The sequence below is a fragment of the Rhinolophus sinicus genome, linkage group LG05, assembly GCF_036562045.2.
Source record: "Rhinolophus sinicus isolate RSC01 linkage group LG05, ASM3656204v1, whole genome shotgun sequence".
Lineage (NCBI taxonomy): Eukaryota > Metazoa > Chordata > Mammalia > Chiroptera > Rhinolophidae > Rhinolophus > Rhinolophus sinicus.
In genome coordinates, this window is record NC_133755.1 from 49899668 (window position 1) to 49916345 (window position 16678).

General features: G+C 36.7%; 1 protein-coding gene across 3 annotated transcripts; it reads left to right on the forward strand.

Annotated features, from left to right (window-relative positions):
* Positions 1 to 896: 896 nt before the first annotated feature.
* Positions 897 to 16661, forward strand: SNRNP27 (small nuclear ribonucleoprotein U4/U6.U5 subunit 27). 3 transcript variants are annotated; one of them, XR_012496395.1, is made up of 7 exons: positions 897 to 1056; positions 2052 to 2175; positions 2887 to 2999; positions 4527 to 4606; positions 8103 to 8167; positions 9182 to 9352; positions 16431 to 16661. XR_012496395.1 is itself a non-coding variant. In XM_019718550.2 (6 exons), the coding sequence occupies exons 1-6, from the start codon at positions 1023 to 1025 to the stop codon at positions 9234 to 9236; spliced, it is 471 nt and encodes a 156-aa protein (XP_019574109.1). In that variant the 5' UTR covers positions 897 to 1022; the 3' UTR covers positions 9237 to 9590. The 3 variants fall into 3 exon arrangements, 1 of the variants encoding a protein (XP_019574109.1); XR_012496394.1 differs by lacking the exon at positions 16431 to 16661 and adding an exon at positions 9440 to 9590; XM_019718550.2 differs by lacking the exon at positions 16431 to 16661 and having other exon boundaries at positions 9182 to 9590.
* The last annotated feature ends 17 nt before the right edge of the window (positions 16662 to 16678 follow it).

Genomic DNA, 16678 nt, shown 5'->3' on the forward strand with positions numbered 1-16678 from the left:
ATGTGCCCTCATAATGTTCTTCCCCTATGGATGCACTTTCATACTGTGTACCCTTCAGTGGCCAGCAATCTACTCAAGAGCAGGTATCTTTTTTCACTGATTAATCCTCTGGTACATACCGTAGGTGTGTGATAAATGTTTGTGTGCATAATTGTACTAATCACGCCTCTTTATTTATTTTCATGTTTTGACACCTGCGGCCTTGCTGTGACTGTCTTTCCCAGGGCTAGCTAATTCCTACAGATAGCAAATGTTTGGCCTTGGGAGAGTGCCTGTTATATGCACACCAGTCTACATGCTCCACTACTTTCTTTACCAAACTCTCACAAGCCAGGCAATGTTCCTCTGCCTTAATGACTCCAGGACCAGGTACCAAACAACTCTGAACAGCCCCTGCATCCCCAAACCCGCTGAAATTATTCAAATTCGCCAATCTTAAACCTTACTCTGCCTCTGCTCTTCTCTCCTGCAAAAACCACAATGAAGTCTCTTATCAATGCTTTTCCCTGGCTCCCGCTGCCTCCCGACCCACCCTGGTGCTTCCTCGTGTGGACTTAAACTGCTTGCAAATGCCGTCTTTAGCATTGGTTTGATATGAAATATTTTGTGCATGTGGAAAATGACTGGAAAGAAAAATGGGGAGAATGAGAACTGTGTTAGGGTGGTACGGATTTTTTCAGATTTCTATAATAACATCAAGTAGCACACTTTAATGCCCACCGTGGACACAAAAGATGGGGAAACCACCGCAAAAAAACCCGGGGGGGTGGGGCGGGGACTGGAAGAGCGGAGATGACAACTTGGTTCTCACCGGAATCTCTGGGCTCAGAAGTGGCGGCATCAGGACCGGGCTGGGTGATTCTGAGCTGGCTTAGCGCAACTTCGCTTCTTTAGAAGCCGGAACCCTCGTGAGTCGTTTCGACGTTTCCCAGTCGGCGGTAAAAGCTCAGTCCGTTCCCGGCCGTCCCAGAAGTTGTTGCAGAGTCGCTTCCGGGGCGGTGTGAGGTGGAGGAGCACCCCGAATGGGTCGCAGCCGCAGCCGCTCCCCACGGAGGGGTGAGTCCAGAAGCAATTCCGAGAGTTTGGGGTTCCGTTGGAGGCGCGTCTTTTTGTTGTTGTTTTTCCAGTACGAGGGAGGCGGAGAGGCGGGCCATTTACTCCTGAGCAGAAGAGCGAGGGGGGCGGGAGTGGATGGGGGACGCAGACCTGGGCCCTCCGGTTTGAAGGCAGTTTTTTTTGTTGTTGTTGTTGTTGTTTTTTAATCTTCTAAATGAGGGTTTCTCTCTTTGTCCGCCTCCCACAATAACTTTGGTGTGCTTGTGGCTGTGAAATTTAGAATCAGACTACGGTTCGTTCCCTCGCTTAATATCTGGGTGACCATGTGCAAGTCATCCGACCTTTCTGGGTCTGAATTGGAGGTAGTATTACCTACCTTTAAAAACTGGTAGGAGAAATAATGTCACGTTCCATAACACTCAGCATGCGACACTGACTGATCCTTAAATGCTCAATGTTAGCAGTTTATAATAGGGAAATCGATATTTAGAATCTTGCGTCCAGGGAGCGCACCTCGTAATGTCTTCTGGCCCCCAGTCCCGTAAATGAGGCAGTGCGATGTAAAAAACATCTAAATAGACCCTCGGTTATGCCTCTTCGGTAGTAGTTTTTACTACCTTCAACTAGTCAGGACTTGATTTTCTTCAAAGTTAAATGAGGCTGCGATCCACATATGGCTATTGAGCATTTAAGAAATGCTCAGTCAATTAAGTTTCGTTTAACTGTAGAATACACGCCGGATTTCCTTGATTTAGTCCGAAAAAAAAAGTAAAAATCTCGGTAATTTTTTATATTGAGTACATGTTTAAATGATAATAGTTTGGATATATATTGGGCCAAATAACATATGCTGTTAAAAGTAATTACACCTGTTTCTTTTTACTTTCTTAATGTCACTACTAACAATGGCCCTCATTATATTTCTGTTGGACGGTGCAGTTCTAGATATTTGAGGTAATTTTCGGCTTTGCAATTTTGTGTGTTTGTTGTATTAGAGCGTAGGCGGTCCCGGTCCGCTTCCCGGGAGAGAGAACGCAGGCGCCGAGAAAGGTCCCCCCGGTCCCGCGAGAGAGATCGGAGAAGGAGCCGCTCCCGATCCCCTCACAGAAGACGCTCCAGGTGAGTGCAGAAAATAACCAGAGGTTTTAGCACAAGTCCCAAAGAAACTAGTCGTTGCCCTTAACTTTGTTTTTATCACTTAGAATAAGGGGATTTACAATTGCATTAAATAAGGGGAACTTAAGTCCACCTTATTCTAAACTTAACATTTCCATTGGTAAATAAGGTTAATAATAGCTTCTATTCCCAGAGTTGCCTTAGGAGTAAATGAGAAATAATACATGAAAAGCACTTAACATGATGCTTGGCAAGAATAAGAAATATGTCCTGTATTATTGTTTTGTTTTTTATTAATTTTTTGGTGATAACAGTTTATTCAAGTTTATAATCAAGAATATAAGATCTTGGAAGTTTAGAATGGACTCTTGATTCTTAATAAGTATCCACTGTTAAAGTCAACTTTTTGTGTGTTTGTAATTGTCAAAAAACTGGTTATATTTTTTTGCCTTACAAAAATTTTTTTAGCCCTAGCTATACTGAGTGAGACTGATCTTAAGCAGTAAACTGTGTCTTTTGTTTTTTGTTAACAATTAGGGCTTAGGCAGAACCTTATAACTCATTCTTCTAGAGGGAATGGACTCTTGGCTCTCTGGAGCCTGGCTCTTGTTCAGCCTTTACGTTTCAGGCACTTATATATTTATCCTTGCTGATCAATACAGTAGCCAGGTATGTCTCTCCTGACATCTTATTAAATGACTTATTAAATATTAGATCCCCAAGACGACACAGATCTACATCTCCTTCTCCTTCTCGACTGAAAGAAAGAAGAGATGAGGAAAAGAAAGAAGCAAAAGAAACGAAGAGCAAAGAACGTCAGATTACTGGTAATGTTATCAGATAAATAACTCTAGGAAAAGTACAGCCTTGTTTAGATAACTTCATTCATGATAAAATTATAAAAGTATAATTTTTGAACATTGAAATACATTAAGTTTTTTACAGTGTTCATTGCATATGGTTTTGAGATTTTTGTTCTAATTGTACCTTAATGAGTTCCTGGTTCTCTCTGGTGCTCCTGATATAGGGAGGACAGTTAAAAACATGAGCATATTCTGTTTTGGAAGTACCTTTTTTTTTTTTTAATTTTATTGGGGAATATTGGGGAACAGTGTGTTTCTCCAGGGCCCATCAGCTCCAAGTCACCATTGTCCTTCAATCTAGTTGTGAAGGCCCCCCCATCCCATGCAGGAATTGAACGCGCAAACTTGTTGAGCGCTCGCGCTCTAACCAACTGAGCATCTGGCCGCCCCTGGAAGTACCTTTAAAACTAGGATCATGGCCGGCCCGGTGGCTCAGGCGGTTAGAGCTCAATGCGCCTAACTCCAAAGGCTGCCGGTTGGATTCCCACATGGGCCAGTGGGCTCTCAACCACAAGGTTGCCAGTTGGATTCCTCGACTCCCACAAGGGATGGTGGGCAGCTCCCCCTGCAACTAAAATTGAACACGGCACCTTGAGCTGAGCTGCCACTGAGCTTCCGGATGGCTCAGTTGGTTGGAGTGCGTCCTCTCAACCACAAGGTTGCTGGTTTCGACTCCCGCAAGGGATGGTGGGCTGTACCCCCTGCAACTAGCAACGGCAACTGGACCTGGAGCTGAGCTGTGCCCTCCACAACTAAGACTGAAAGGACAACAACTTGAAGCTGAATGGCACCCTCCACAACTAAGATTGAAAGGACAACAACTTGACTTGGAAAAAAGTCCTGGAAGTACACACTGTTCCCCAATAAAGTCCTGTTCCCCTTCCCCAATAAAATCTTTTAAAAAAAAATAAACTAGGATCAAGTCTGATACTAACTTCATTAATTCACTGTGTTAATTAATTTCAAGTTCTCCAAAATATGTCAAAACCCACAGAAAGTAATTACAGAATTTATATTTTTAAGTAAATACAGTTAAGGTGCTACATTTTACTAAAATAATTGATTAAAGTATAAAAATTTCCTATTGTTATTCATTCTTGAAAAACAAAAATATAGAAAAATGTGTATCTGCTTTCCTAAACTTCCTTTCTAGAACCCTGAGCTCGTGGGGTCAAGTTGAATGCCACAGTCAGAGGCATGGAAATATGATTCGATTATAGACGAATGTCAGAGCAGAAAGGTTGAAAGTGGTCTAGCCTAAAAGCTCCAAGCATGTCCTTTTAAGCAGCCTCTTCCAATGGAGGGTGGAGAGCACATTCCTTCCTTGCACCTTAAGTTACATTCTGTCCGATTGAACATGAATTTTTTTTGTTAGACTCAAGTCTTCAGCTAATTGTTTTGTATGTTCTCTGCTGACTTAATTTATTGCCACCACTTTATATATATAGATATATGCTGATAAAGTTTAAATATTATCACTTATTTTTGTAGAGGAAGACTTAGAGGGCAAAACAGAGGAAGAAATAGAAATGATGAAATTAATGGGATTTGCTTCCTTTGACTCCACAAAAGTAAGTAAAACACATAGCCAGTTAAGCATTCTAGTTTGAATTAATCCATTATGACTTCCATTTTCATATTCTTTTACTATCACTTGTGTAGTTTCTTCCATTAATATAAGTTTATTTCATTAGAAGACAATAACTATCTGTGTGAAGGGCTTTGAGAGCACAGAGAAAGAAGCACTGAGGTGCCATTGGAATCCAGGGAGTGTTTGCCTAGGATGATGTTTGAGTTAGATCTTGAAGGGCCAGTAGAGGTAATCAGACAAAGAAGAAGAGGAAGATCATTTGAAGTGGAGTGAAGAGCTCAGGAAAGTGCCATGTAGGCATGAGGGAACATAGTGTATTGTGCGAATTTCAAATTTCAGTAACATAAAAGGATGCTGATGGGCTAGAAATAGAGGTAGGAGGGAAGTCACAGAGGGCTTTTAGTATCCTTAGCCATGCTAAGGAATTTAAAGTTGATTCTTTAGGTGTTGAGAGGACGCTACAGTTTTTAAGAAAAAGAATGACAGGATATGTGTGTGTTTTAGGAAGATGACCCAGAGCAGATGGAAGGCAGGTTGGATTAGAGGCAGAGAGAACTGCTGAGTCATGCAAATGAAAGCTGATGAAGGCCTGAACTGAGGAATATTGAGAACCATTTAGCTGTCAGAGTTAGTGCTGGTGATGGTGGGAGTGGGAATGAGTAGAGCAGTCATTGATGACTCTGAGGGGACAGGCTGAAAGACTGGGTGGTAGGGTTAACCAAGAAAGGGTTTTGGGAAGCGGAAGTGCTGTGAAACAGAAGAAAGAAATTCAGCTGCCAGATACAGATGACACTGGGTAGCTTACATGCATAGTATATCTCATAGCTCAAAAGAGGTGTGGATTGGAGAATGAATGCTGTCTAGCCTTGATCATAATACTGGAGAAAATAAAGAAGTCAGAAGTTGGGAGGGATTTTGGATTGAGAGATGAAGGCAGGGATTATAGGGAAGGAGAGGGAAGAGGGAAGAGAAATAGGAGAGAGGGGAGTTGGAGAGAGGAAATGGAAACGGGGAAGGAGGGAGCTAGTAAGGAAAGACACAGGGAGAGTGTGTGGAGAAAGAATATATTTTAAATACTTTCTTTTCTGGAATTTTAAGTCCATTTAGTTTTTGCACATGGAAATTAAGATTTTTGAGAAAAAATAATCCACTTTCCCTAATCTTGTGTTCCACTAAATTGTGAATGGAGTGGAGAAATTTAAGATTCTGTTAAAAGTTTCTAACAATGTGATTGTATAGGGTTCACTTTTTTGTGGGTTTTTTTTGTTTTGTTTTCTTTTTTTGTTTAATGACAATGTGTAAACTAAGTACTGCAGCATGACTATTTTGAGGTGAGAAAATTAAGAATGAGCTCTTATTCTCACAAATGGTTATGTGAACCCCATTTTAGAATTTAATGCAATTTTTGAATCAGCTTTTTTTCCTTGAATACACCAAATCTTTGTTGTCCAAAGAGTATTTTGTAAGTGAAATGATTTATTAATGTATATTTAGGGTGAATAAAAATATCTCCAAAGTAAAGCAACCATAATTTTACTGTTTTTAGAAGAATAGAGAGGGAACTTATGAGAATTTTCTTTTGGGGTGAGTGGGGTTACTGTTGCCCAATATTATGTTTGATATTTCCTGAAAATCAAATATAAAGATGAAGTCTCACTTTGCTCTTAGATGTAGTCTGTATGAAGATGATGTTTATAAAGGAAAAATTAGGTGAGAATTCATAGATCCCATAAAAATTGTGGAGTACCACTAGAATAAATAATGTGTTGTTGTTTTTTTATGGCATCTACAAGGGTATTAATTTAGTTTGTAGGCAGTTAGCTTCATGACTATCAGTTATAGTTTCTCAGCTCACTTGTGTTTTTCCATCATGTGTATCTGTGATATTTGATCATTGATCTACGATAGGACCTTTTCATATACCAATATAGTCAGTTATTTTCCCTTCCATTTTTACATTTAAAAAAATTCAAAGTGTAGTTATGTTTATTAATAGATAATTTTCTAGTCCAGCATATAAATGAAAATAGGGCTAATAATATACAACTCTGTAAATAGTTTTCAAAAATCGGTAAGCCTTTAGGAATTGAACTTAGTAAAAAGGTTAGCATTATTTACTTTTTTTCCAAGCCAGTCTTTCCAAGTCATGCCTACCTTTTATTCTTGAGAGGTCAGAATCATAAAACTCAAGTAATTTACCCAGTATTCTCCCCTCACCCAAAATGTAGTCAAACAGCAATAGAAAAGTAAGACCAAACATATTTATTTTAGCTCCTCTTTAAATATGTACCTCACCTGTATATGCCTTTAGACCAGAGAATAAGAATCCTTTTTTTCCCCCCAACTCGAATATCTAATAAGTAATATCTAATAAGTACGCTACATAGAGTACACTCCTATGTGTAATAATTGGGGGGAGGTTGAGGGTCACGTGTTTTGTGTGTGTGTGTGTGTGTGTGTGTGTGTGTGAGAGAGAGAGAGAGAGAGAGAGAGAGAGAAAGAATGAGAGAGAGATATGACATTAATGGGTAACCCTCATTTAACAGTCATTTTCTGAGCACCTGAAGTGCAGTGGTCTAGGATGTGAAAATGCAAAGGTGACTCAGTCATATCCCTCCATCAAGAAGCTTGCAGTCTCATAGGGGAAATAACATCAAGTATATACATCATGATAATGCAGTTGGAACATGGGGGGTATTGTGAGGAAAACACAGTTAACATTCTATGGGAGTTGGAGAAAAGGGTGCTTCCTGCCAGCTGGATCATTTGAATGGGGCCTTGAATGAGAGATAAGAACCAAATAATTGAAAATGGGATGGGAGTTGGGAAGGCAGTTCAGGCATAAGGAATAGTAAGTGGTAAGTTAACTTGTTTGAATCAAAAGACCCATAAAGCAATTAATGAAAAAGAGGTTAGATGCCGCCTAAGAAAGGCCAAGATATAAGTGACAATATTAGCATATGTTGTTCTGTGTTCTGATTCTTGATTTAAAAATCAAAATTGCAAGGCCTGTGCAAGAAATGGGATTTATATGAATGGTAACTGTTCCAGCCATGATTTGAGAATACTGTGAGCTAAGGTCATTAGTTAAATTTTGTGTGAATGTGAATTTTTCTGAATAAAATATTCATAAATTGTTTGTGGTTTCAAGAAATTCTTTGACCAAAAAAAGTTAGGATCTGCTGCCCTGTTTCCCTGCATACCTTGTACGTAATGTATAAACCGTGTATGTTTGTTGGTTTGAATATTGTATTAACTGCTATGTGTGAACAGAAAGTGGTAATACTTGGGAGTTCATGGAATATCATCAGCATCTGAAATTTCTTTCATTGGGCTACGGCATTCTTAGATGGATCTTGCCATTTAAGTTTGTAGGATTCAGCTCTTTGATCAATGTTTTCTTCACCGATAACTTCCCTGTTCCCACATGCATGTATCCTTCCTGTTTTTTATATTTGTTTGTTGCTTTTCTCCAGGGGAAAAAGGTGGATGGCTCTGTAAATGCTTATGCCATAAATGTGTCTCAGAAGAGGAAGTACAGGTATGCATAACCCCCATTATTACATTTGAACCAATGATATAAATTATATGCTTGGGAAAGAATTTTTTATGGGGTAATCATGTTTGTAGGAAATGTAGCAGTTTTCCGTTGCAGTCCCTTGTTTTAATCTTCCTTGCCTATATTCTGGTATGTTAAAACAATTTCCAATTTATATGTGAACTAATAACTGTTATAGAGAAGGGTAGTTGGCTTAAATGTTTTAGGACTGTATAGATAGTTCTTCAAAACAGTTTTTTAAAAAGTTTTTAGACTTTAATTTCAGTATAATAAGTTTAAAATAGATCCCTCCTGAATAACTTACCTAGATTGATTATGTAAGGGTTTCAACTGTAAATATATTCTTCCGTTACTTATAGGCATATTTTATTAATACCACAGGACAAACTAATTCATACATGAAATCTCACTGAATTCCTAATGAACGGAAAAGTCAAGACATCTTCAAACATTGCCTGTTTCTCTCCCGATATCACTGATAAAAGACTAATGTTCCAATTAATTTAGAATATGAATAATGTGATTTGAGAATTCTGTGAGTTAAAGAACCAGAATTATCATTGACAGTCCTTTATAAGATTACCATCAGATAAGGTTTTATGGGGAAAACTTAGTACAGTGTCCAGTCGGATTTACTTGACGGGTATCTATTTTGGAACTCTTTTCTGTTTTCTTAAACTATGTGTTTAGTGTTACCTAAAATAAAAATGGATGTTCTGTTGATTTTTTTTAAGTGTGTAGAATCGTCCCAAATCATTTTGAAAGTATATTTCTATACTTCTGTTTGGATTTTAAAGAAACCTAAAAGAGTTTAGATTATCTTGAAAGTGAAATAATCTCTTTTAATTCAAGGTTAAATAACCTTGAATACTTCTTACCCTAGACTTTGCCATTTTAATGGTGATTTATAGATTTAATCTCTAAAGCATGTGATTATATTTTTATGAATCTGGAATTTATTCTTAATAAACATTGAATTTTTTCTTCTTATCATAGGCAGTACATGAATCGAAAAGGGGGATTCAACAGACCTTTGGATTTCATTGCATGAGAATTGAAATGTTGAAGAGTGATGTTCTTTTCCCTCATCTTAGTCAGAAGAGTGGATTTTGTATTTTGTATTTCATATGCATCAAAAACAGGATCACAGTCCTCCCTCCTTGTAAAGTAAGAAAATTTTATTTATGATATGTGCAGTTCACTTACCTTTCCTCAAAAGAAAAAAAGGTTAAATGTTACATTTTTTTCTTTTAGGAAATATCATTTGGGGCAATCATCAACCCCATTTTTTTGTCTTTATTCCTGTGGAAGCTGTAGGTGTTTTCTTCTTGGATGCTCATTAAGACTTTTTAAAACACATAAAAGTAATTTGGATGTGAATTTCTCAAATAAAGCAATATTTCTACCCCTTTGTATTTGGTAAATATTTTATTACTGTATAGAGTATCTCCCTACACATTTTATTTTTTCATACATAGATTTAGATATCATGACTCTTAGTTTAAAAATTAGAGTGAAAAAGTGTAACTGGATTTTTATATATTCTGGTGGGTTTTTTTCTTCAATAACACTTACTACTTTCTCCCCATTTTAAAAGCAATACATGCTTATTATTTAAAAAAAAAGAAAAACTTGAGAGAAACCAAAAAGTAAAAGAAAAGCTAAAATCACTTGCAGTCTACCCCCAGAAATAATTAATGTTAATATTTCGGCATATGTCTTTCCAGGTTCCTGTGGGTGTCTATTTCTCACTCCCACCCATGAAGTCAGAATATATATGCTGTTCTCTTTTGCTAATACTTTTTTCCCCATGTGCTGTGAATATATTTTTAATATTCTTTGGAAACAGCTTTTAGTAGGTACTTGGTTGCACCATAATTTATTAGCATCCTTTATTGCTGAACATTGGCTTTGACTTTCTGTGAGTAGTATCCCCGTTACATTTATCTTTTTAGTTGCATTATTTCCTCAGGTTCAGTTCTTAAGATGTGGCATTCCTGGGTGAGATAAAGGGCTGTGTATGCATGTTTAAAGGCTTTTGAGATAGGAAAAAAATACATATATATAGATATATATGTGTATATGTATATGGCTAGAAAGGTAACCACTGACTCTCATCAGTAAAGTATGAGCATTCCCATTTCATACACGTGCACCAATATTTTGGTGTAATCATTTTTTTAAAGCTTCCAATCTAATGGGTAAAATAATGGTATTTTGTTTTAATTTATTTAATTTCTAGGAAGGATGAACATTTAAAAAACGTGTTAGCCATATATATCATATATATTTATTTCTTTTGTGAAATGCTAATTCCAAATCTTGGATCCATTTGTCTTTTTGTAAGCTTTTCCTTATTTGAAGGAAGCTTTTTTTATATTGAAGATAATAACCATTACCCATTCTGTTTCACTTCTCACTGATATTTGAGGCTCTGTGGTTAGATTTTAAATGGGGGTTTGTTTTTTAAGTAACTAATACAAACACATGGAACACAATTCATGTAGCACAAAGGGTATTCAGTGTATCCTTTCAGCGATATTCCATATGTACACAAACATATATATCATATTTTATTGTTCTAATGTAAGCAAACTTTACACACTATTTTGCACCTATTCTTTTTTTTTACTTGTACGTCTTAAGGTTGTTTCTTATCAGTACAGGTAATATTGCCTCTTTTTTTTTCCCTAAGAGCAGCAATTATAGTCCATTATAGGATAGACTATGATTTATTTTTAACTAATCCCCTATTGATGGAAATTGAAGTTATTTTTAATCTTTCACTATTAAAAATTCTATAATCACTATCCTTGTATGTACATGATTTTATAAGTGTCTTAAATCCTTCATTGCATCTGAAATTTGACCACCTATTTTATAGTTCTTTAAAAGCTTTCCTGGCAAGTTATTCCCTATAAAGAAAATAATAGTAGTCTGACTGCGTTGTATAATACAGTGTACAGAGCACATTGGTTCATTTAATCATTTCCCTGTCCAATCTTCTTCTTGAGGCTTCCCCATCTCAGTAAATGGACGCTCCACTTACTCCTTTGCTCCAACCAATATCCTTAGGGTCATCCTTGACTCCTCTTTCTCCCATGCCCAATATCTGATTCATGCCCAATAGCAAATTATTTTGGCTCTAATCTGATAGTATATTTTGAATTCACTTTTTTTGTTGTACAGATTTATTGAAGTATAATTGACAAAATTGTAAGATATTTCAAGTGTACATCATAGTGATTTAATATATGTTGAATCTGACCACTTTCACCACCTATTCTAACCTATCACTATATAATTGCTCTTGCCTGGACTACTGCAGTGGCCTCCTAATAGGTCTCTTTCCTTCTCTTGCTGCCTCAATTTATTCTCCATCCAGCAGCAAAAGTGAATCTTTTAAAATGTGCTTCAGGTCACCTTGCTCCTCGCTGTGGTGGTTTTCTGTCATTTAGAATGAAGTCCAGTCGTTACTGTGGTCCGCAAGTTTCAACAGTCTGGACGCTAGCATTCATCACCACTATCTAATCCCAAAACATTTTCATCATCCCAAAACAAAACTCTTCACCCATTTACAATCACTCCTCATCCCTGCCTGCCCCAGAAACCACTAATGTACTTTGTCTCTAAAGATGTGTCTATTCTGGACAATTTCATATAAATGGACATTTCATGTAAATGGAATCATACAATATGTGGCCTTTTGTGTCTGGCTTGTTGCACTTAGCATAATGTTTTCAAGGTTCATCCATATTGTAACATATATCAGTACTTCATTCTTTCTTATGGCCTGAATTATATTCTTTCTATTCTATGGACATAGACATTTTTATTAATAATTCATCAGTTGATGGACATTTGGGGTATTCCACTTTTTGGCTATTATGAATAATTCTGGTATGAACATTCGAATACAAGTTTTTGTATGGACATGTTTTTAATTCTCTTGGCTATATAACTAGGAGTGGAATTCCAGGGTCATATAGTAGCTTTGTCTTTAACTTTTTGAAACACTGTCAAACTGTTTTCCAAAGCAGCTGCACTGTTTTACATTCCCACCAGCAATGTATGAGGGTTCCAGTTTTTCCACCTTCTCTGCAGTTTCCTTTCTTCTATAGCTTATCACTGCCTGACACACTCTATATTCATTTATTACTTTCTGGTTCTTCCACTAGACAGGAAGAAATGGAGCTTCTGGCACAGAGTAAAGCACTCAATATCTGTTGAATTTGTAAATATAGTTCAGTGAGCTTTTTTCACTTAGCTGCTTTCCTTGATTCTTTTTTTTTTGGCAGGATTTTTTTTTTTTTTAATAGTTTCAGGTGTACAAAACAGTGTAATAGACATGTATCATTTATATCCCTCACACAGTGATAACCCCCACCCCTTGATTTTTATGTTAACCTTTAGTTATCCAAGTAATAGTTGGACACATTGTTTTCCTGTAAAAATTTTAAAACATTATGACAAAGCCCTTTTGAACACTACCCCATAATCCTGGTCCTGTTGTCCCTTCCTCACTGAGAATCCTTCACACTGTTTCCTTCCAAACTTTTGTCTATGCATGCATGCATGTAAGAATTAGAAACAAGAATACTTTGGGCTTTTTTTTTTTTACACAATATGCTATAGGGATTTTTTTTTTTTAATTAGTCTGAGGTGTACAAAACAATACAATAGTTAGCCATTTCACCCCTCACAAAATGATAACCCCCCACCCCAATCTACTACCCCTCTAACATCATATATATCTATTACAATTCCATTGACTATTCCCTATGCTGTACTCCATATTCCATGACTAATATTTATATATATATATACACACACACACACATATGTATGTGTATATATATATATATATATATATATATATATTACATTATAGTTGACATACAGTATTAGTCAGCTTCACCTTCAGGTGTACAGTGCAGTGGTCAAGCATCTATACCATCCATGAAATGGTCTCCCTACAAAATCTTTACAACATTATTGATTATATTCCCCAAACTGTCTTTCATTTCCCCGTGGCAATATTGTAGTTACCAATTTATGCTGTCTAATCCCTTCCCTTTCTCCCTCATCCCTATCCCCATCCCCTCCCTTCTAGCAACCCTGTTTTTTTCTCTATATCTCTGAGACTATTTCTGTTTATTTTGCTCATTTATTCAGTTCTTTAGATTCCACATATAAGTGAGATTATATGGTAGGTATTTGTCTTTCTCCGACTGACTTATTTTACTTAGCATAATGTTCTCTAGGTCCATCCATATCGTTGCAAATGGTAAGATTTCATTCTCCTTTATAGCTGAGTAATACTCCATTGTATAAGTGTACCACAGTGTCTTAATCCAGTCATCTACTGATGGGCATTTCAGTTGTTTCCAAGTCTTGGTTATTGAGAATAGCGCTGCAATAAACATAGGGGTGCATATATTTTTTCAAATTAGCGTCTTAGATTTCTTTGGATAGATATGTAGGGATCATTTTACAACTAATTTAGTTAACACTGCCTTTGATATCTTTCCATACCAGTGTATGTACCTCTACCTTTTGTTTAACTGATACATAGTGTTTTGTGCAATATATATACCACTATTTGTTTAGCCATTGCTGTTTTTACAATCACAAATATTTGTGGAGTAACTGATTTTTGCAGAGCAGTGTTTTTAAAGGCTTTTAAAACTCAATGTGATATTGGATATCATAATACTGGAGTGTCCAAAGTAGCCACAAAGAAGGGGATTGATATTATTGAAGCAGAAAATTCCAGTCCTGATTTTTCCACTTCAAAGAACAAAGTCAGTTCCTCAAGAACTTAATAAAACAAAACTCATTTTAATGTCATAATGGTTAGGAGATGTCAAAATCAGTTATAAATAAGGTTTTTTAATTCCAGTTTGGGAACTTTTTAGAAATGTAAGGATTATAATACACCTTTGCCTTGCCACTCTAAAGTACTGAAGAGGCATCTGTCAGAACCTCTGTCAGAACCTCCGTAGCATTTAATGACCCTGCTGCTCACTCAACATTGGCATTTACATACTACACTATACCCACCTGCAGACTGAATCTTAGCTTTCTAAAAGATGTAGTAAAGATTATCTGACTGATAACAATACCTCATGTCTTTGTGCTTTCCCATTTTCAACATTTTCTTTCCCAATTCTATTAGGTTATCTTGATGCTTGCTTGGATATATATAAACTATTGTCATCCCATGTTAATCTTATTACAGATAGCTTTTTATGTAAAATTCTGGTCATAAAATTCAGGTTCAAACATTGTGGAATTCCCAATTTTTATTTTTGGGGTTGTTCCTATCAGTCGATGTTTATGTAATGTCTTTGAGGGGCAAGGTGCTGAGGGTCACCACTTCTACTTTGTTTTAGGATTTTCAATTCTTCAAAACCTGTACCTTCAGATTATCTTATTTTACTTGTCATATACATTGTGTAAAATAATATCTAAAAAAGACAAAACCTTTTATTCATACTTACTGCTTGATTTCCAGTAGATGGCACCAAATACCCTTTAATAATACATCTTCATGATACGACTTCCTGGTTGGTGTTGCTAGCTAATGGATCATTTCTTCCACCACCACCAGGGAACAGTAAGGGTCCATTCTTTGGTCTAATTCTCTGATTGTTATATAACTTTGTATTTTTGTTTGGAGTTTAAGATATACCTGTTTAAATTATTCATTTGCTATTTCTGACTCAGATTTCAACCTTTTCTCCTTTTTTAATTTTTTATAAGTGTGATTTTTTTCACTCAGTATGATTCTAGGGGGAGGATCATGAGATTGAAATAAGACTGGGTTTGAAAAAAAGAGTTGAGGGTAAGAGAGAAAGAATAAAGAGATACGTTGTGTGTTCATAATAAAATCAAAGAGAAAATATGAAAGTATACAAAATCCAAAATTAAGATAATGAAATCAAAGCATTTTCACTATTCAGTTTTGATACTTTAGTAGAATGATATTCATTTCATTATGATTTTCAAATTTGTTTTACAAATAACTTGCAGTTTAAAAACATTCCTTAAAATTGTTATATCCCCATTCTCATTCCTAATTTTTTGTGCTTTCTTGAAAACCTTACCTTTAGTGTATTTACTAATGTTTTCAAAGAATCAGCTTTTACATCCAATTAATCATTAAAACCAGAAAATGTTTCCTATATGTCAGGTATGATTTACTATGTTTATTCTGCTTATCAATTCTGTCAAGTTTATTTAATTTTAATGGGTTTGTCAACCATTAAAAAGAACCCTTTTAAAATTTCCAAGCACAATTACCTTTAAATTATTTTCTTTTTCCCGTGTTTATGACGCAGTTTAGAAATCTATTTCTTAACTATCTTGTCTTTTAAAACTGCCAATGGGAGCATTGGTAGCATAGGCTCTAGGTGAAACAGATCTAGGTTCACTTCCAATCTGTGGACCTCAGTTTCCTTATGTGCAAAATGTAGATAATTAACCTACCTATATTGAGGAATAGAGATAATGTATGTAAATTACAAAAGTAAGCTATTTTCATATATTTGCAACAATAAGCTTTTTAAAACCTTTGTGAAATAGAAGATGCCAAGAAAATGTGTATACACATTATAAGAAAGGAAAAGACTGTATTAAAATTGTAATACTCAGTATATACCGATAACCAAAGATGAATACAAGTCATGTGTATACATTTTTGGCACCCCAGATGTGTTCATGCTTCATTCATTTCTGTATTCAGGACTCTCAACTTAAACCAAGTTTTATTTCTACTTTTTAAAATGGAGATACAAGTATATTAACAGTGTAACTTGAGTCTCGAGATACTTTTCATCTTAGAAATCTTGACAGCCTTGGGGAACAATCCTTAAATACACTTTTTAGTTCTATACACATTTATATTAGTACCACCACCCCCCACACCCACACATAAACACACCATTTATAGTCGTCTTGAAAAGGGAGTATTCTTTTCAATGTTTTCATCTAGAATTGAAAGACCCTAAAACAGATTCAGATCAAAGAATCTCAGGATTCAACGTCATTCTGTAGGTACAGGAAGTTTCTCAGCTTTTAAAACCCACTTCGCGTGACGGTAGTGAGGAATGTGTTTGGAGAGGGGAGCTCAGTGCAGTATACAGCCCGATTCTAGCGTTTTCTGAGAGAAGAAAAAACGCAACGCTGGGAAGCGAGCATTTAACATGATTAAAAGCCAGGCTTTTTCCCTCAAACCCTACAGCCACGTGGCGCATGCCTGAGCCAGGAGCCCACCGGTCACTTGCCGGGCTGCCAGCATCGCTCTCCCTTCAGAGGGATTCGCTGCGGGGCCCTCAGCCGCCTGGATCCCGGGAGGCTTTGGAACCTCCGGAGCCGCGGCCGCCAGACCCAGATCTCCGGCCCCGAACCCAAGTGGGGCAGACTGCATAGGCGAGGCGCGGTTTCAGCCTTACACTCGAGGGACGCCCGGCAGGTACCCGGAACTTTTCC

What these genes read in the sequence shown, in the direction of transcription:
- SNRNP27 (XM_019718550.2), top strand. Translation starts at nt 1,023, where the DNA reads ATGGGTCGCAGCCGCAGCCGCTCCCCACGGAGGG. An exon ending in CCTCACAGAAGACGCTCCAG is followed by an intron (nt 2,176 to 2,886) that starts GTGAGTGCAGAA and finishes ATTAAATATTAG; the next exon opens with ATCCCCAAGACGACACAGAT. An exon ending in CTTCCTTTGACTCCACAAAA is followed by an intron (nt 4,607 to 8,102) that starts GTAAGTAAAACA and finishes GCTTTTCTCCAG; the next exon opens with GGGAAAAAGGTGGATGGCTC.